The sequence below is a fragment of the Phyllostomus discolor genome, chromosome 1 (assembly GCF_004126475.2).
Source record: "Phyllostomus discolor isolate MPI-MPIP mPhyDis1 chromosome 1, mPhyDis1.pri.v3, whole genome shotgun sequence".
Lineage (NCBI taxonomy): Eukaryota > Metazoa > Chordata > Mammalia > Chiroptera > Phyllostomidae > Phyllostomus > Phyllostomus discolor.
Window position 1 is genome coordinate 78,611,391 of NC_040903.2, and position 21,293 is coordinate 78,632,683.

Sequence of the window (21,293 nt, forward strand, 5' to 3'; positions counted from 1 at the left end):
ATTTGTTAGTTGCTTCTTATATGTGCTCTTACCCAGAATCTAACCCACAATCTTGGCGTATTGAGATAGTGCTATAACCAAATGAGCTATCCGGCCAGGGCAAAGCCTTAGATTTTAAATCACCAAGAAAACACAGTGATTTAGAAATACTTTTATAACATAGCCATTGTGCAATGAATGGTATGTTGTGAAAGAATTAATTAGTATTGTAATATAAACTTTTTTTGACTGCCTTCATGTATTGTAAGATTTTATCATGTCAAGTAGTAATACTTGAAGTTTCTGAATGGCTTTGGGAAAAGTAAAATTTAAAAATTTTCCCCATTGAAACTATAAGGAATTTTACTTATGGCATTTAAGGGATTTTTCAGTCAGAATTTCAACATACTTTAAATTTCAAGGCTCCTACATTCCTCTGAATATCTCACTGAATTTCCTTTGTTATATAAAAATGTGCTTTTCTCAGTGGGTTTTGTTTTGCTTAATTACTGTGGTTTGAAAATATGTTTCTTTATGTTGTCGTGATGGTATGTTTGATGTTTTCAATTTTACAGATGAATGGTCCCATACCTCAAACCACTTCTCAGACAAGCTCCATCCCAGCTTTGAGTCAGGTAATTCAGTCCTGAGATATGAGGGGAATCAAAAAAAACCCAGGAATTTATTTATGAAAAATTGTATATTCTTATATGTTTAAACTGCAGTCACCTTCAAAGTACTCTCAATTAGATGTAGGACACCTATCAAGATTTTTTTTTTACACTGCTCGAAAGAGGTTTTTGAACTCATCAATTTTGATGCCTTTTTAGTGCTTCTGCCATTTTTTGTTTCACCTCTTCCACCTTAGCAAGATGTTTCCCTTTGAGGACTTTCTCCACTGGGGAAACAAAAAAAAAAAGTCACTCAGCACAAGATCAGATGAATGGGGAGGATGGGGCACGTAGTTATGCCATTTTTGCTCAAAAACTGCTGAACACTCAGGTGCGGGGTGGACAGATGTGCTTGTAAATCACCCATCATGAAATGGGCAAATGCACTGAAAGAGTCTTCCAAAAAAATTCACTGAAGTGAAACACAGCCTCTCACAAACAATGCCAGCTGGTACACTGATACAGATGGGTTTCTAAATCACTCATCTAGTGGGGTAAGTCTGTACTACAAGAGACCTGTTCTCCTGAAGATAATTTCCTGGGGTCTTCCCTCATATATCACAGTGGAGGCTCACAGATACTTCCTTATAACAAATATTTATTATAAAATAACTAGAGAATGTTGATGTTTCCCAAAAGGGGTAGAGAAGACCCAGCTGGGTACAGTAGATGTCAGTACTGTGTATTCTCTTCTGGCTTGTGTGTGTGTTATGTGTATAGTTAGTTCTACTGTGCTGTGTGTATTAATTTGATATCATGATATTCATTATAATATTTTTAATGATTCACTGATAATCTATTGTGTAGATATGATTAGCTTTATATATTGATATCCTGTGTTTTTTTAAAGCATAAAAATCATAGTAAGGTTGTACTATAAGAAAAGTGGTTCACATTTTAACTGTGATTAATGAAAGATTGTAGAAATGGACATCTATTGTTTTTTAAATCCTGCTTTATACCATTTGCATCTGCATATATCAGGTACATTTGGACCATTCCAGATTTAGCTTGGTAATCTTGTAAATGATCTTAATGCATTTTATACAGAATTGAACAAGTAATTCTTTTATTAAAAGTAAAAAATTTTAAAGTAATCTCACAAAGTTTATAGTAAACCTCCTCTATTTCTCCAAATTATAAGTAGTTCATGTAGAAATTAGAGGAGATTAGATTATCTTTTTTTAATAAGGAAAACTTAACAAATAGAAGACCACCCCCATCTAAACTATTGTATTTAGTCGTCGTTGTCATTCTATGATGTGTGTAGGATTTTTTTTGCATATTGTATTTCACATTGATTTTTTTAATGAATTTTGTAATATTTTAAGTAATTGAAAACTCAAATACAAGTCTTCTAGTGGTGAAAGAGGAAATTATATAGAAATCATCAAGGGATTTAAAAATTTTTCTTCTTTTTTTTTAGAACAAATCTTCTTCCCCATGGTTGATTTGAAGTATAAAATAATATTCAGATGTCTTTAAAACCTGTTGCTGGACATAAAACCAGATTTTGGATCCTGTGGGGTTTTGTCTTTTTTTTTTTTTTTTTTTCTTGTTTTGTTTCTTTAAATTACTTTGTGGGTAAGAATTGTTGAAATGAGACCTATCTGGAAGAGAATTCAATATTTTATTTCTGTGGAGAAATAATTTGCAACTAGTACTACTTACAGTGCTTTCTTTGTTATTTTTAAGAGTTAATGGCCATAACAGAATATCATGTGGTGAGTTCTTTGTCCAGCCCTGCTACTCAGCACCCCTGGCATTCCTTGCGCAGATCATATCTCTGACACCAGACTTTGTAAATTTTGCATATACTATTTACCAGTTTTATAGTGTGATGCACACTTTAGGTTTTCATAGGATTGTTAAATACTTAAGCTGGAAGTACCATAAGAGAGCATCTTGGTTCACAATATGTATGTCCTTTAAAACTTACAACAAACTTAAGCATCTTTACAGAAAATAAAAGTCTTATTAAAGAGTACACCCATTTTTAAAGAGTTGGAATCAGTAGATACATATTTCACCTCATTTTTTCCCACATAGCATGAGTTCATTTATGTATTTCCTTGTACTTGGCCTGCAGTGCTTTCTTTATGTCAATAAGCCTTCATTTCTTTAGCCATTTGTTTTGGGGGACATTTATACTGTTTATTTTTTCTTGCTATTATCAATGGCATTACTCTGACCATTTTTCTAAATGGCATTACTTATGGCACACTGAATGTGTAGACATCTTACTTTGTGTTGTGGCTCTGAGTATTGATGCTTAGTAGTCTGCAGTTATGATTGGCAATGAGTGTGCTTAGCAGTCTGATTTAGGAACCAGTCTTTAAGATTTAGTTTTTCCCGGAGTTGGACATGCTGTGAGTCAAAGGAGAATCGCCATAGTGATGGCCAAATAAATGTGTAATTCAGGAGCAGATTTGCATTTATTTGGTGGTAATATCAATCATAGTGATCATACTGCCCTCTGTTCTCTTCCTCCCTCCCCAAATTTTTGAGTAATAACTATAATCCTAGCTAATTAGTGAGCACCAAAAAGTGATCCTAACTAGAGGAACTGAGACCTGAAGATACTTAAGTAATTTCCTTAAGATTACTCAGCTAGAACTTGGCAGAAACAGGGTCTGATCCTAGGCAACCTGGGTTCAGAATCCAAAACTCAAGATAAGATACTTCCTCTTTGACATCTGTTACTTCATTTAGAAGCAGAAACAAGTAGAAAGTAATACCAAAACCAAAACCCAGCTCTTGTCAGCTGTTTGGCAACTATTTGCATTGTCTAAGTGTTGAAATTAATTTGGGGTAAAGCTGGAGGATTTTAGGTGGGGAATAGTATGAGGTATTATAGGAAGATTATTTTGACCTTGTTGTATTAAGAAAATGGATTATAGTGAGTCAAGAATGGAAGCAAAGAAACCAAATTTAAAAACTATTATGTCATGAAGGTGAGAAATGGTGGTGGCTTAGACTAAGAGTAAATGGAGTTCAAATTTATTTTGGAGGTAGATTCAACCAAACTACTTTGTGGATTGGATGTTGGAGATGAGGTGGGGGAAAGATAAATAAGGTTAGTTGAGCAATTTGATGGATAATGGTTTCATTTATTTTAAGATGGAAAAAACTGGAGAAGTAAAGGTGTGTGGAGGGAAAATCTACCTGACAGAAATTCAAGCGATCAATGAAGTGGGCAGGTGAGGCCAGTTGGACTGCAGTAGAGAAGTTTGAGCCTGAGATGTAAATTTGAAATAAACAAGTAGATGTTTCACTATATTTTTTATATAGAATAGACTATTAAAACTATTTTATATATATATGTTTTGCTACTTTGTTATATCTTCTTCTCCCCTCTACAAACATATTTCAAAAAAAGTTACATATTTACTTCTTAAAGTAAATCCTAGACAACATGCTATTCACCATAAACATTTCAACATCCATCTCTGAAAGACACCACTACAATTCTGTGCCTAGCACTTTTATTTCTGAATACCCACAGCTGTTATTTCTTGCAGAAAATTAGTTATAAGTACCTCTAACTTTAAAGAGCAAATTTTTATTTTATTTTTTTTTTGGTGTGTGTACTATACAAGCTACCTTCTTTGGTTGCCTTCATCTCATGCAATACAATTCAGAGAATTCTGAAACACTAGAAAAGCAGAGGTCTGAACTTCCTTCTTCAGGCTGGGATAATAATTTTAATTACTTTTTAATTGAGTTTATGAGAGTAAAAAGAATAATATGAACATTTTTGTTGCTGTTAAGAGTCTTTGGGTTCCATGTGTTGTTTGCGTTTTAGTGTGTGGAGTAAGTAGGATTGTGTTAGGCAGGGGCTGTTGTAATTAGGATTTTGGATTTGAGTGGCGGGGACATGTGACTGCTGTGCAAGGGGCTATTTTTGGTGTCTGGGTGTTGGCATCTCATCAGAAACCATGGAGAGTTAGTATGAGGCACACTTGTGGAGTTAGACAGCGACAGGCATTGTGATGTGAGTGTTTGAACTTTTGAACATGGGCTGTTGTTTCAGCAAAGAAATAAGTGGTGACAATGACAATGAAAAAACTGGCCTGTTACAAAAATCTGTGGAAGAGAAGGAACCGGAGAACAAGATAAGTAATACTTTATCTGCATTATTTGATACATTGGAAGGTGAGGAGCTGTACAATGTTGAACATGGAGCCAGCAGGGCAGCTGCTCAGACTGATATGTGGCCAAGGGTATTTGTGAGATCTGGGCACAAACGGGCTCACAGGCCGAGACAGTTGTTCAACTCTATTTCTTCTTTAATGTGTAAGTTTCTAGCTAGGTATGAAAATTTGGATGAGACTGACAAGAATTTAGGTACTGCTGCTATTGAGCAGGCCTGTGAGACTGTCTGCAAGGGTGTGTGTGTGGACACCACCAATAGCACATGGGGTTTCTCTGCAGTTGTTGGCTCTGAAGAGGATGAGTGTCTTTCACATGTTCCAGGGCCTTCTGACCAGGGTGTTCAGGAAGGAGCCCTTGTAAATAACCATCTGTGCCATCACGTCATCACTTGTAAAAGCTCTGTTGTAGAGGAAGAAATTGCAGTAAATGTTCATATCAGTTGTGATAGTGAGAATAATGCTTTAGGTGTGTTTGATAGGGAGATGAAGGTTGCAAACCCCATTTGTGTGGATCACAAACAATGCTGGAATTCAAGAGACAACGAGTTTTACAGTATCTCTGTTGTAGATCCTGGCAGCCTGGACAGTAACGACAAGCCGTGTGCACACAGGTGTGGAGCAGCTGCAACAGAAGAAAGCCGCTCAGCTGTCAATTTTGAGGGGGTGTGCAGAGGGGCCTGGCCTCCAGATAATGTTGCTCAAGGTCTGGGGGACTTAGAGGCACCACAGGAAAAGCTGTCCTCTCACGGCCTGCAGGGTCCTACTGAAGTGAAGGAAGTCTCTAATGAGAAAACTAAGCCTAGTTCTGAACTTTTGACTGGCAGTGACCCATCATGTAAAATAAATACTGGTGAAATGCAGGCTGAGTCTTTAAGGGCAAACACTTACACTGGCTTCTCTAAAGATTACACAGAAAGTGGTGCCTCACTTAATATTGGCAGAATACCTGAATCAAATACTAACATAGACACTGACTCACTAGAATGCATGTGTGCCATCCCTGAAGAAGGAGAGAGCCGTTGCTCAGCACTAGTCAGTCCAGTGGGTGACTCACATGTTAATCTAATTAATGACACTTCCAATGTTGAACAAAATGGTGAATCTGAGGCTGTAAAAGCTAGTGTAGATCAGAGTTTAAGTTCTGAAAAAGTAGGAGAAAAATTTATAAAATCTGTGAAAGACAGTGATTGTTCCAATTTAGATGTTAACAGATCAGACAACTCAAAAAGATATATCACTTCAGTGAGCTTTGGAAGTGAGTGTCTTCCTGTTCACCCTAATTTCCAAGAAGCAGCTCCTGACAGATGTGATGATCCCAGACCTGAACACCTGGGACCAGCCATGATGGAGAGGCAGTACGGTGGTGATCACAACCTAAGAACTAGGAGCACTCAGCTTGTGAGTGAAGGAGAATTGGCTTTGCAGCCTGAAAATAGTTCATCTTATCAAGACGAGGATCATGGTACAAGGTTTTTTGAAAGGAGATCTTTGAGTCATAAAGATCTGTATGCAGATACTGGGGCCAGCATAGTCCAGGCTCAGATTTGTGATTTAACCTGTGCGGTGCGAACAACAAACGTGGAGGGCTTACGTCAAACAACAAACACCTCAGACCTCAGGAGTTCACAGGAAATGTCCCTGAACAGTGAGACTCCTGATGGCCCCAGATGTGTTCAGAGTAACTTTATGTCCTCTGCATTTATTTTCACCTGCAGTGAAGAAGAAGAGAGTGAAAGAGGCCTGAATCATAAAACAGAAGATGAACTGTGTGTGACCAGTTCAGGGAGTGGCCCTCACAAACTAGAAAATGGTGAAAAACAACCACTAAAGGCTAATCAGAGAGAGACAAGGAAAAATGATATAGAAAATGTCAAGTTAGACTCTAAAACAGTCTTTTCCTGGGAAACAAATAAACTAAAATGCAAGGTAGTGCCCAGTCAGGACATAATGGCTTGCATTAGTTCTAGTATAACAACCCCCCCTGATTTTGAAACAAATCAAATAGAAAACCATGAAACCTGCAGAGTGAATAACTGCAGACATGAAGATCTTCATCTTGTACCATCTGCGAGTTCAGGTACGCAGGTGTCAGGAGCAGGGGAGACTAGCTCTTGTAACTGTGGTGAAGGTCCAGAACAGGAGCAGGTTTCCTGCACATCCACTGAAGTCTCTGTGGATGCCTTAGGTACTGGTTCAGTGACAGGGCACAAACCAAAACTCATAGGGGAAGAGGTGGAAGAGGGACATTACAGGGAAAGAGACAACAATGACTCCAGCAGCAGCTACTGCAGAAGTACATGTGGGACAAGCACATGTTCACAAAGAAATGCCACAGCTACAGTTAATAGACCTACATTAAACAGTGAAGTTTTTGTGGCAAGTTCAAGGGCAAATTTTGGAGAAATGGAGTTACATGACACTCTTGATGGTTATTCCTGCTTGGCTGGTGTGGATCCTGCCCAAGTGGACAGACATACAGCTATTACTCATGATGTACTGCAGGCAGTTCCTTTCAACCCAGGTGACAGCAAAGAAATAGTAGTACCAAGTAGTGAGGACCATGTTTTATCATTCTCAGAAGATGCTGTAAATATATTTGAAAATCCCTTAAAGGGGGATTTGCAGAGCTTCCCAGAAGAACTGTACTCCCAGTTTTTGAGTGAACTTTCCTATTACCCTCCTGTAGGAGGGCTGGCAAATCAGATGTTTTCTGAAAGCCTGGCAGATAGTTGTAGATATCCAGTGGGCTGTCTGTGGACTAACACAGTTGTGAAAGGTGCACTAGAAGATGAACAGATACTTAGTGGGGACCTGCACAGTCAGCCACAAGACTTCGAGATCCCTTCCTTTTGGATGGAAAAGCTCCCTTATCAGCTACCAGTGGCAGAAGATGGTATTATTTGGGGATGGCAAAATAGAGGTGCACAGTTAGTAAGTATGTTTTATCAGTTTTATTATTGTGCTGTGATATACTAATCTTTTTTATTGCTTTTAGCTTAAAATTAACAGATTTATTCTAAACAATGGGCAGTTGTTTGAATCTTTATGTAAAGCTGTTGGTTATATTTTTGTTTTGGAGACTATGAATTCAGTTCAGTGTTCGGTGTGTTATAGTCAGACTTTGTGTCAACTCTTGTTAGCACTAAACCTGTACTGCTGGTGGTCAGATGCAGCTTTGTGCAGATCATCTTTTGTTTGTGGACTTTGCATATATGTACTTGTGAAGGCTGACATGCCCAGTCCTGTCCTTCCTCATCACCAGTCTCTTGCTGGAACAACAAGCTTTTGACCCATTAGATGTTTAAAGTTGTTTCTAAAAGGTGACACTTGCAGTGTGTATATGAATTAAATCTGTGATTTCTGCTACTTTGTATGGTAACTGTTTAACTCAGGTAAAATTTGCTACTTTTAATTTGCTCTGGAATCTTGCTCTGTCTCCTTTCTGTCAGAAACATCTGCAGAGCTCCTCAGACCTCGGTGCTCAGGCTCTGCTCATTTGGAAGAATCTTCACAGATGATTCTGCAATGGGTAGCTAATTTGGGCACCTTTCTAGAAATTCTGTAATAAATGCAAAATCAATAAATGGAAACTTGGTCTTGCTTTTAAAGCAGTCGTTTTTCGGACATGTATGAGATTGAAAGGACATACTTGTAACAAAATCTCATTTATGTAAACAGTAGTTTATTATTAGTGATTTTTGTTGCATTAGGCAATAAAAATGTTTGGTAATAGGCAATGTAATGTTAAAAAGTATAAATGTTAATTAATGCCTATTATAGGGAAATAAACATGCAGAAATTAAGTCCTATAATTTAGGTAATTATCCATTAACCTCTTTTCTTTTTTCCTTTTCATGCCCACATTTGGGAGTTTTAGCATAGTTACGTTCCAGTTAGTTTTGTTTCTTAAATAATTATAAAGGCAAACACTATAAAACTAGACCTTTAAATTATGTGCATGTAATAGTTTATATAAATGGGCATAATTAACAATTGTCTGCTAATTTCAATGTTTGGAACATTAATGTAGAGTGCACATGAGTCCTGTTGCTGTCCTGCTCTTCTGCCTCTATATGAGGTACATGTGTACTGTTCTAAATCAGCGTTTCCATTATGAGATACACCCAAAGAGCATTCTAATTTAACATACTACATTTAAGGATAGTTATTTGTTTTTCAGAACTACAGTTTTCATAGTGCTTGTACGGACATGTTTTTAAATAATAATCTATATATAGCAGTTGTTACTCCATTTTACAAATCAAGAGCCAGAAGTACAGAGACTGCATGACTCTAATGCCAGTGAATTGCTTTGAATTAAGCCTACTTAGTGGCAAATCCAGGAAATCTGAGCTAATTTGAAATAAATGTACATGTTTTTCTTTCCTTTTATTTTCTTACCTATCTTATGTTCTCTACCTGCCTTTCCCTTCCCGATACTAGTTATTCTGATTTCTATTTGGGAACTTGTCAATGGGACCATTCTGTCTCATGTTGAGAAAAAAAATAAATTTATGAGCTGTTAGGTTATTTTTTTAATGGAGCATTGTTCAGGGGGTAGAAGAATTCTTTTAGTGTCAGATTTAGGGATGCTGTACTCTCCAAGGAGTAACATTGGTCATTTAAGTGAAATTGCTTCAAAACATGCTTTTTAAAGTCACCTCACTTCTGGTTCTGATGACCATTGCTTAGCCATGATTTTCAGTGGAAAAATAAGACTCAGGTGGCTAAGACTTAGTTGGCCAAGCAGGTGAAACTTGAGTTGTTGATAATCACTTGGCATTCCATATAATTGTAAGAAAATAACCACATTTCAAAGAAATAAGTTCAGTAAGTTATTTCTTATGTGAATTACAAAAAGTTAATGAACTCTTGATAGTTTTTTGTTTTTGTTTTTTTTTTGCTAATGTTTTCTGCCACTGTTTTCTGATTATCATCATTTTTGGGGTCAGGTTACTTAACCTCTCTCTGCCTTGGTTTTCTTATTTGTGAAATGGAGGCAGTGATTGCTACTACCTGATAGGATTGTCATGATTAAATACAAGTAAATACATAGAATATCTTGGTACCTAGCACACTCTCCAGTGTTAGTTGTCATGTCATTAGGTCTTAATTATAAGTCTCCCTCTTTTCATCCTTTGTCACATCTCAGAGTATCTTTTGAATACTGATTAATTGCTTATAATTGTGAAGTCCCTAGTAGTTGATTTGGATTTGCGTATCTACTACTTATGAAGTAGTCAATTACATGAGGGTATATGGTTCTATTTGGATGTGGCAAAAAACCTTGCACAGAATGTCAAATAGTGGAAAGTATAGTTTTCTATATTATTACTTTGTTAAATATTCAGCATATTTCTCAAGCACCTGTGTAGTGAATTCTGAACTGCTAGGTATTAGCAATGCATTGGTAAACCAAATGGACATCCAAGAATTTGTGGGCTTGTGGGAAAGACAGACCAGGCACATTCTAGCAGTGCGAGCTCTGTGGGAGAGTAGCCTGCTGCGGACCTGAGGCTCTCAGAGTGTTGTTCACCTCTAGGATAAAGTGTGATCTGTACTAGGGAACTTCAAAATGTGCATTGGTGAGGTAGTACAGGCAGCTGCAGAAGGTGCTAAAAATGGAAAAGACCGATGTTGGTTAGTATTAGAAGTTAAGAGAATGTATAGTACATACACAAGATCAGGGTAGCCAGTTCCTTGGATGGAAGAGCACTAACCTAGGGGATCTTGGTGTGTGTTGCCTGGTAGAAAGAGAGCAGTTATAATTAGAGAGTGGTATACACAAGTGCTAGAAAAGGAAAGAGAATAGAGGAATGAGTTAAGAAAAAAAAATGGTAAAGGTGTGAATGCTGAGGCAGATAGTAGTGGTATCTTACATGTAGAATACCTGCTACATTGCTCTTTGCTTATGAAGGCTGTGTCTGCTTTATTCCATCCTGTTGGCTTCCTGCTGTGCCTGGCACTTACTGAGCATTTGGGAGTGTTCATTGGAGACATAAGGGGATGACAGAGACAAATAGAGAAACACTTTGTGTAGAAGCAGAGGCCAAAATGAACTGGAACTTGTAGGTGCCATGTAAGAAAGAGGATTAAAGACTTAGTGCTTCTTGAGTATAGAATGCTTAAAGGAAAGGGGGAGCCCAGTTCTTTGCCCTTTCACCAATACCTAAAAAATAAAAAAGAGTTCCAGGTAGGCACTCACTGAGGCATCTGGTTTTGTGGGCATGATGTTCATTGTCCTTGCCTCCTACATATGAATAAAGTAGATACCATGGTTTTAACCATATCAGCCTCTGCTATCAATTTCAGAAATAGTTGTTTTTCACTGCAAACTTTAATCACCTTAGCCAGAGTAAATTTGTTTTGTCTTTTTAAGATTGTTAATTCAGCCCTGACTGGTATGCCTCAGTGGATTGAGTGCTGGCCTGCAAACCAAAGAGTCGTTGGTTCAATTCCCAGTCAGGGCACATGCCTAGATTGTGGGCTAGGTCCCCAGTAGGGGGTGCTCAAGAGGCAACCACACATTGATGTTTCCTCTTCTCTCTCTCCCCCTCCTTTCCCCTCTCTAAAAATAATTTTTAAAATCTTTTTTAAAAAAGATTGTTAATTCACAGGTGGTTTCTTTGATTGCTTATCTTGACCATGTGCACACTAGGAGAACTCATTGGGTAATATATGCACCTCTTTGGACCTGCACAGCAAGGCTATACTCATCTCAGAGCTCCTGCTGGGCACAATTGAGGGCTCCTAGGACCTGGTGCCTCCCTTTAGAAGCTCTGACCCCTATACAGTGGGGTCAGCTCTGGTAGCTGGGAAAAGGTGTATAATTTGGCTCTGATTGCTGAATGATTGTGGCAGCAGAACTGGAGTTAGTTTGGGGAACAGCTGTCCTTGAGATGGCATTAACTTTTCCTTAGACTTGTGGAGCTGCTCAAGGTTTGTGAGCAGAAGAAAAATTGAAGTGGTTATAGGTTTGATAAGGTGCCCTGGAAAAGGTCTCACCAATCCCTAAAGGAGGTGAAGGTGAGAGCCATGTGAGTATCAGGGAGAGTGGAGTGTCTGGTGTGGAGTGTAAGTGGCTGGTGTGTCTAGACAGTAGGAGGCCAGTGATTCTGGAAATGAGCAGGGTCCCAGAGGTGCCACAGTAGGCACCCCTCTGACAGACCTTTGTGTATGGAGGAACTTTCATTTTCTACATCCTTTGCTTATGTGAGCTTTATTTTCAAATTTTATCCATCTATGTTCCATTCAGATTTGCAGTTCCAGAAATTGCATTGGGTAGTCTAGGGCAGAGATGATAATTGGATCAGCAGTTATTTTTCTGTTACATGTCTCTAGAGAGCCTTGCACAGTAGGAACTTAGACTGTAATGATGAATTGAGTTGAGTTCTGAGTGCATCCACTTTTGTTACTGTTACCCTGATTTCATCCTCATAGTATGCGTAGATAGGCTAAACCTTTTTAGAATAAATTCTCTTACATAGATGTGTTTTAACTCCGAATAAGTACAACTGCATTTGATTAGAATTTGGATAGAAATATATATATATATATATATATCTCAATTTTTTTCTTAGGTACCAACAGCCAAGGTTTCAGAACTAAACCCCAATGCAAAAGTGTGGGGGACGCCGGTGTTACATTTGGAGGCAGGTAGTTCAGCGGACGGTAGTGTGAGTGCAGCCTGGGAGGACACACCTGACCAGTGCCCCAGCTATGGCCAGGAGGGTGAGTGGTGAGCCCAGCGCCATGAGAAGCAGCTTTACTCTCCAGGCTTGGTTTTTGTTTTCCTTTTAATCCATCTTTAAGAAATTGTTGTACTTGAACAACAATTAAAATTAAATTAAATTAAAAAAAAAGAAATTGTTAATTAAAATTTATATCCTGGTTTTGACACTATTTAAGAGCCATGTGATCTTTCACCACCAACTTAGAAAATTAAAGTAACTGCAAATATAAATTTTTGTTTTAAGAGAAAGTTACTCTTTTAACTTTTCTTTTTGGGGTAAAATTCCTAATTACAGAATTGGATGTCAGTGGTGATGGTGACAAAAGTCATGAGAACGCAGCACTGTCAGACTTACAGGAACCGGATCAAACAGCCATGAACACTTTGGCTTTGGATCACTCAGAATATGAATCTCTGCCTGAAAACAGCGAAACAGGTAAAGATACTTTATGAAATCATTGTCATCTAGAGTAAGGGCTTATTTTATGTTGCCTTTTTGTTTTGTTTTGTTTTTTGTTTTTTAATCCTCACTGGAGGACTTTTTTTCCCCCCCATTGCTTTTTTAGAGAGAGGAATGAGGGGAGAGGGAGAAACATCAATGTGGGTAAGAAACATTGATTGGCTGCCTCTTGAACACGTCCCAACCAGGGATCAAACCCACAATCTGGGCATGTGCCCTAACCAGCAGTCAAACCCACGACCTTTGGTCAGTAGGACAATGCTCCAACCAACTGAGCCGCCAGCTAGGGCTTATGTTGCTTTTAAAAATTCAGCTTGTTAAATATTTCCCTACACAATGTGCCTGTCATTACTTCCTTTGATTCTACCTTAAACTCATTCCTGTGTGGACAGAGATGAAGTGTTTTGGTCGGGGAAGGCATCATGGAAAAAGTGTGAGACCTGAGCACTTCCTGTAATGCGAGTCCCATTGCACTGAGAGAAGCAGTAGATCTACCATGGGGCAAAATGTGAGAGCACAGACAGGGAACGTTAATGTGAAATTGAGAGTCAAGCCCAAAAGAAGTTGTTTTGTTTGTTTGTTTGTTTGTTTGTTTGTTTTTTTAAGGGCTGTTTAAAGCTATTTTCAGAAGAGAAGAACCAAGAGAAGAGAGCAATTCTCTTTTGGGTGCCTAGGTGGGGAAGGTATAGAAATGCCTGTAGGTTATGGGACACCAAAGTTCACCTCCAGGTTTGTCTCTGACATAATCTAAAACCCCCACATACCTAAGAGGCAGGCTGCATTCTCATTGACAGTTGAATGGAGCAGCTTGAGTGAAAGGAATGACTTCCCTAAGTTGGCTAGCCAGAGCTGATGAAGGTGAAGTGTGCTTAGTCCTTCAGGCGATTCTGTCTAAAGACACACTTGATTTAGACGTGGTATGTGAATAGAAAGCACCTTCCCTTTCTGTGTGTTACGTTTTCACTACCAAACGTTATGTTACGTACAAGAGGTACACAGTAAGCACCATGTAAGTGTTTGGTATCACGTATTTGTTTATTTTTCCCCTTAAAGGGTGACATTGATGAAGACTTTGTCTGCAGTATTGCTAATTTGGCTAGTACTGGATGAATGCCTCCACTGACCTCTGTAATCTCCCATGGCCCGCTTTGCACCTTATTTCCCTCCTCACTGTTCCTGATCACCCCAATGATAATTTCATTACTTCCTTCGTAGTTGCTTAGCAAATGCTTCAAACTTGCTTAAATATTCTCTACATACTATGTGCCTATTCCTGAGTGGATAGATATGTGTGGCTGAACAAAACTACCTAGCAGTATGCAGTGATGGTGCTTTAAGTTATGATCACAAACTTCCACTGGGTCCTTAGCATGGCCCACAGTCGCCCAGGGAAGTCACCCTTCTGGACATCTGTTTCACAACTTCTGGTCTCACCTCAGACCCAGTACTCTCTTCTTTGTTATTTTTGGGTGTAGGGCCTCTTGAAACATAATTGTTATAAAATAAACATTATATATTTAAAGTGTATCCCAGCTTTTGTATAAGCTTTATTTTTCCTAGATTAAAGCAAAATATTCATTGCATTATAAAATTGATTTGGTAACTCTTCCATTCCTCATTGATTTTTCTATCAAATGTGATATATACCTATAAAACAATCACCACAATCAAGATCAGTGCTTCTTTTACTTGGCTTACTAATTTTAAGGTTCATGTTGTAATATTCACAAATTGTTCATTTTTTTGTTTCTGAAGAGTATTCCATTATTAACCAGTATATTTTTCCATTTATCTGTTGATGAATACTTGGATTTGTTTCCAGGCTGTGGCTATTGCAAATAAAGCTACTGTGCACATTTATAAGCAAGACTTTGTATGAACACATGTTTCTGTTTCTCTTGGATAAATATGTAGACATGGAATAGATGGTCATCCAGTAGGCATATATTTATCTGCTTAGGGAATGGTGAAGCTATCCTGGCCAGGTGGCTTAGTAGGTTGGGGGATCGTCATGCACACAAGTAGTCCTCAACCCTTTTGTCACCAGGGACTGATTTAGTGGAAGACAATTTTTCCACGGACCGGTTTGGGGAGAGGCAGGATGGTTTTGGGTGATTCAAGTGTATTACATTCAGGTTCACCTCCTGCTGTGTGGCCCAATTTCTAACAGGCCACAGACCTGTACTGGTTCATGGCCTGGAGGTTGGGGGCCTCTGCAAAAGAAATGGTGAAGCTGTGTCCCGTAGTGGCTCCCTTTGTGTTTCCACCAGCAATGGATCAGAGATCTAGCTGCCTCATACCCTCACCAACACTGATATGGTCATTCTTTTTTAATTTTAGCCATTCTAAAAGGTAGGTAGTAGAGTCTTACTGTATTCTTAATTTGTACTTTCCTAATGTCCAATGGTGTCAAGCATCCTTTCATAAGCATCTGTCGTTTGATGAAGGGCCCATTCAAGTCTTGCCCATTCTCTTATTGGGCTGCTTTATTAATTGCATTTTGAGAATTCTTTTTTTTTTTTTTTGGATACAAGTCCTTATCAGATACATGATTTGCAAATACAGTCTCCTAGTCTGTTGCTTGCCTTTTTGTTTTCCTAATAGTTTCAGCTCTTGAAAAGCAGAAGTTTATAATTTTTTTATATAGTACATTTTATTAGTTTTTTTTCTTTTATGGAACTTGCTTTGGTGTTGTACCTAAGAAATCTTTGCTTAATGCTAGTCACAAAAGTTTTCTCCTAGAACTTGTATGACTTTAAGTTTTGTATTTTTTAGGCCTATGGGCAATTTCAAGTTAATTTTTGTGTATATTGTGAAGTATGGAGCAAAATTATTTTTTCCCCCACATGTGGAAATGCACAATTTGCCAGAAAGGTTCTCCTTTCTTCACTGCACTGCATTTGTACCATTGTCAAAACCATCTGTCCATACGTGTGTGGGTTTATCTCTAGCCTGTCTCTTGTGTTCCATTGATCCGTTAGTCTGTTTTGACAACAGTGCCACAGTGTTTTGATTACTGTAAGTAACTCTTAAAAACAGGTAGTGTTAGCCTTCTCATTTTCTTCATTTTCAGAGTTATTTTGGCTTTTCTAGTTCCTTTCCATTTTCATACAAATTAGAATAAGCTGGTAACTGTAAAATGCTGAGATTTTTATTGAGATTGCATTAAATTGATAGCACAATTGCAGAAAATCAACATCTTTAAATATAGTACTCATGAGCAAGGTATGTTTCTACTCGTGTAGGTCTTTGATTTCTCTTGGCTGTGTTGTTTTGTTTTGTTTTGTTTTTAAGATTTTATTTATTTATGTATTTATTTATTAGAGAGGGAAGGGAGGAAGAAAGAGAGAGAAACACCAATGTGCGGTTGCTGGGGCCCGTGGCCTGCAACCCAGGCACATGCCCTGACTGGGAATTTTGGTTCGTAGCACGCGTTCAATCCACTGAGCTATACCAGCCAGGGCTTTTGTTTGTTTTTTATAGTTTTCAGTATATTAGTCTTTCACATCTTTTGTCCAATTTGTTCTTGAGTATTTATATTTTTGCTGCTGTTGTGATTTTCAAAAATTTAATTTGCAATTGTTTGTCATCAGTAGATAGAAATATTAATTTTTATAAATTGATATACATGCAAACTTGCTAAGTTGACGTCTTCATTTTCGAAACTGTTTGTAGATTATACTGCATTTTCAACAGAGATGTGAATTTATCTGTGAGTAAATTCAGTGTTATTCCCTAGCCAGTCTGGTATCTTTTATTCTTTATCTTGTATGATGCACTAGATAGATCCTTCATTAAAAGGGGAGCAAATGTAGTGAGTGCAAACATCTGACTGATCTTAGTGGGAAAACAGTCAGTCTTCCTATCGAGTATAATGTTAGTTTTTTTTTTTAAGATTTTATTAATTTATTTTAGACAGAGGGAAAGGGCTGGAGAAAGAGAGGGAAAGGAACATCAATGTGTAGTTGCCTCTCACGTGCCCCCACTGGGTACCTGACTTGACCCACAACCCAGGCATGTGGGTCGAGGGTCATTGGGAATTGAACCAATGACCCTTGGTTCACGGGCCAGTGCTCAGTTCACTGAGCCATACCAGCCAGGGCAATGTTAGTTATTTTTACATGCATGTTAATGAGGTATCTTTTGTTACTATTTGCTGGGGACTTTTATTAGGAATGGTTCTTGCAATATGTCTTGTTTTTCTTCCATCTGTGGCAATGGTCATATATTTTTTCTTTCTTAGTGTGTTAAAGGTGAATTATACTGATTGGTTTTTCAAATGTTTAACCAAACTTAAATTCCCGGGATAAGCCTCACTAGATCATGATGTGTAATGCATTTGATAGATTGTTGGATTAGATTGCAAAATTATGATTAGAATTTTTATATCTGTGTTCATGAGTAGTATTGGTCTGTAGTTTTCTTTTTGAGATATTCTTTCCTATTCAATTTTTGGGTGATTTTATTATTTCTTCCTTAAATTAAAAAGTGAAGCCACGTGGACCTAGAGTTTTGTTGGTGGGAAAGTTTTAAGCTACAACTTTTGGGAATTTATGTATGTATGTATTTTATGTGGGTCTTCTTGGGTTATGTATTTCTTTTTCAGGGAGCTTTGGTTACTTGTACATACTAGAGATTTGGACCAGTTCATTTAATTGTGCAAGTTACTGTATATGAGCTGCTCATGTTATTCTGTTTATCTTTTTAATCTGTAGAATCTATCATATCACTCATTTCTGTTATTGGTAATTTGTATCTTCTCTTTTTCCCCCTTGATCAAACTGGTAGAGGTTTGTCAATTTTGTTGATCTTCTCAAGAAAATCATTGTTAGGTTTCATTAATTTTCCTCAACTGTTTTTTCTTCATTTCATTAATTTTTTCCCCTAATCTTCATAATATACTTTCTTCTGGTAACTTTGGGTTTAATTTGTTCTCTTTTTTTTTAGTATCTGGTAAGACAAAAGCCATTTTTCTTTAGTAATATAGCCGTCTAGTTCTATAAGTTTCCTCTTCAGTACTACTTTAGCACAATCTTACAGATTGTGATGTCTTTCTTTTAAAATTCAGTTCCAAATTCTTATTTCTTTCCACTCTGCAGGTACTTCAGAAGTATTTTTGCTTAGTTTCTAGATATTTAGGGATTTTCCAGTGAATGTCTTTTTTTTATTTCTAATTTAATCTCATTGTGGTCAAAGGACATACTCTGTATGACTTGAATCTCTTTGGATTTAGTCAAATGTACTGTGCCCCAAAGTATAGGCAATCTAAACGTTCCTTTTGCACTAAAGAAGAATGCATTTTGCTGTTGTTGTGGGGGTGTTCTGTAAATATCAGTCAGGTCTAGTTTGGTGATAGTGTTGTTCAAGTTTACTATATTTCTAGTTTCTGTCTACTTGTATCAGTTATTAAGAGAGGTAGGTATTCTATCAGTTCTTAGATTTGTCTGTTTCTACTTTTAGTTCTCCCAGTTTTTGCTTCATGTATTTTGGAGCCCTGTTTTAAGATTACTATGGCCTGTTGATAAATGACTCCTCCGTCATTATGAAATGATCTTCTTTATCCCTGGTAATGGTATATCTTCTTCCAGCCTTTTAACCTATTTGGGTATTTATATTTAATAAAGTACATTTCTTATAGGTAATGTAACAGTTGATCTTGTGTTTTTCTTTTTAATAAAATGTCAAATATAATGTTCTCTGCTTTTAATTCCAGTGTTTAGAATATTAACATTTACTGTGGTAATTGTTATAGTTTGGTTTGAATCTCTCATCTTGCTATTCATTTTAGAACAGTTTTAAACTTATAGAAAAATTGAGAAAATTGAGTACAGAGAGTTCCCATAGACCAGGCATCCGGTTCCTTATATTCTTAACATCTTACATTATTAGTATGATATATTTGCCACACTATTGGTATATATTACCTATTCCAGGATACCACATTACATTTAGTTCTCATGTCTTCTTAGGTTCCTCTTGGCTGTAAGAATTTCTTGACTTTGCTTGTTTTTTGATGACCTTGATAGTCTAGAGGAGGACTGGTCAATTACTGTGTATGCTACCTTTCTCTTTCTATTGGAATCTGTTTAATTTTTTTTTTATGATCAGGGGCAGGAAGACCTCTGAGGTCTTGTGGTCTTTATCCTATCATGTTAAACGGTACATAATATCAGCATGATTTATCACTATGATGTTGACCATGACCACCTGGCTGAAGTAGGTTTATTAGGTTTCTCAACTGTAAAGTTCCCTCTTGAGGATCTGTGTATTTAGTGTTCTCAGCATTCCTATGACTCTGCAATTTCTTACCTGTCACTTTAACAATCTGGAACTTTAAAGGCTTGTTTATAAGGCTCTTGTGTAGAAATTGTGGTCCTTATGTGTGTTATTGTGTCCTTATTGTTCTTATATTCTAAACACTAAATGAATTAATATATACTGAAGACATTAGAATTACTATACTGAATCATCTGCCTGGTAAATTTTAAGACATTTTTCCTGAGTTGATTATTATTTTTATGCAGGAGGAAATGATTCTCAACCAGAAAGCCAGGAAGACCCCCGAGAAGTACTCAAAAAAACATTGGAATTCTGCTTATCCAGGTAAGGATGGTGGTGGTTTTTCTAGTACCTAATACCTGTGATGTTGTCCATTGGCTATTATATACAGATGTGACATTTTACATAGAAGAAGTATATATCTGTTACTGTCTATGTCTGTGTAGTAGGAAATCTAGAATAGTGAGTAAGTAACCTTTGACATGTTGGAGAACTGAACATAATGCTCTAGGCCAGAGTTCCCCAGAGTTGTCCACAAATTCATCTTGATGATCATTATCCAAGTTGCTTTTTGAGATTTGGGTTCCTGGGCCTCCACCCCATGCCTTAGATTTTCATATCACATTAAAGTCTGAGAACAAATTCCTTATACTAGTTCTCAAAATATGCCAAACATTGCTGTAGTACATTGTTTTATTTATACAGCACTGATATTTTTAGGTGTATTTTTTCTCCTCTGGATAATACCTTTTCTGTTCGAAAGTAGAATAGAACCTTTCAAGTTCAAATGGAAGAACTGGACAAACAAGAAGATGGGATTAACTGTAATTTTTTTTTTTTTTTTTTTTTTTGCATGAGCAGATAATCTGTTGGCACATGTAAAATTTTCTATCAGTATTGGTGATTTTTCAGGTTTTTCTCTGGGCCTGCTTTAATACTTGAAAGTGTTCATCATAGGCCAAAATACCAGGAAGTAGCTCATCTTCACCCAAACTTACTGGTAATCTGTGACTTACCTTGTGACCTGTAGGTCATGTTATGATCAGGTTTCCTTCTTTTTAATCCTGGTTGCTAGAAAGTGCTGGGAAGCCAGAGTTGGATCTGGTCTTTTCATATTTTTCTTATTTTATTGTCCTTTAAGGTAGATTTCCTTACTTTAAAAAATTGGATTTTGAATAAGCTACTTAAAACTCTTTAGAACAAATAAAGTATAAATACATTTTGTAGAGATTTACTTTCTCATTAGTTTTGATTGTATAAAGTGCAGTATACTTTTAGTTTTGCTCTTTCTGCCTCCCCAAATCTCTTTGACCCAAGGCAAATAAGAGGTGGGATTAAACTCAGATTTAACTAGCTCTGAAGCGATTTCATGCCACAATCATATTTTTGCAAGGCTTCCACTTAAAGAGGTGTTAATTAAGAGAGATTGTCTTCTTTCTGCAGGGAGAACCTTGCTAGTGACATGTACCTTATATCACAGATGGACAGTGATCAGTACGTGCCAATCACCACAGTGGCTAATCTGGACCACATCAAGAAGCTCAGCACTGACTTGGACTTGATTGTCGAAGTGCTGAGATGTAAGTAAACAACAATATAGGCTGCATTGTGCCTGGTCTTCGCAGCATTTCCTCACTGGTGTGATGGTTAGATCTACAGCCATTCAGTGCTAAGGTCTTTCATGGCAAGTGAAGTCTTCCCTGGTATCTGGGCCTTTCTGACCTGGGTCTTTCTCCCCAGCTTTGGTGGAGTGCCCATGGCACTGGGTGTTGATAGGCTCCATAACTGATCATAGGTCCAGGGTGTGGAAAAGACCAGGGGAGAGATGACAGAAGCTGTGGTATGAATGAGAAGTTAAGTGGTGGTATTTAGGGTAAAGGAATACCACTAAAGTAGTTACTTTCAAATTTCCCTTCCTGCTTAAGTTTTGTTGAAATTGTATTTTTCTCTTAAAAGAATTTTGTTAGTGAGGTTGTTACCTAGACATTTGGCAACATCAAAGGAGGGTTTAAACAGGC

At 37.5% G+C, this 21,293-nt stretch overlaps 1 protein-coding gene across 3 annotated transcripts in view; it reads left to right on the forward strand.

The window, feature by feature from the left end:
- The window catches only part of LARP4B (La ribonucleoprotein 4B), a 62,287-nt gene that overhangs the window by 15,722 nt on the left and 25,272 nt on the right, over positions 1–21,293 (forward strand). For 2 of the 3 annotated variants that reach the window (XM_036025078.1, XM_036025079.1), the window contains exons 3-9: positions 555–614; positions 3,771–3,850; positions 4,684–7,735; positions 12,385–12,535; positions 12,832–12,972; positions 19,521–19,599; positions 20,719–20,855. In XM_036025078.1, the coding sequence (XP_035880971.1) occupies positions 555–614; positions 3,771–3,850; positions 4,684–7,735; positions 12,385–12,535; positions 12,832–12,972; positions 19,521–19,599; positions 20,719–20,855 (3,700 nt within the window). The remainder of the gene's footprint in view (positions 1–554; positions 615–3,770; positions 3,851–4,683; positions 7,736–12,384; positions 12,536–12,831; positions 12,973–19,520; positions 19,600–20,718; positions 20,856–21,293) is intronic. The other variant, XM_028507471.2, reaches the window with a different exon arrangement.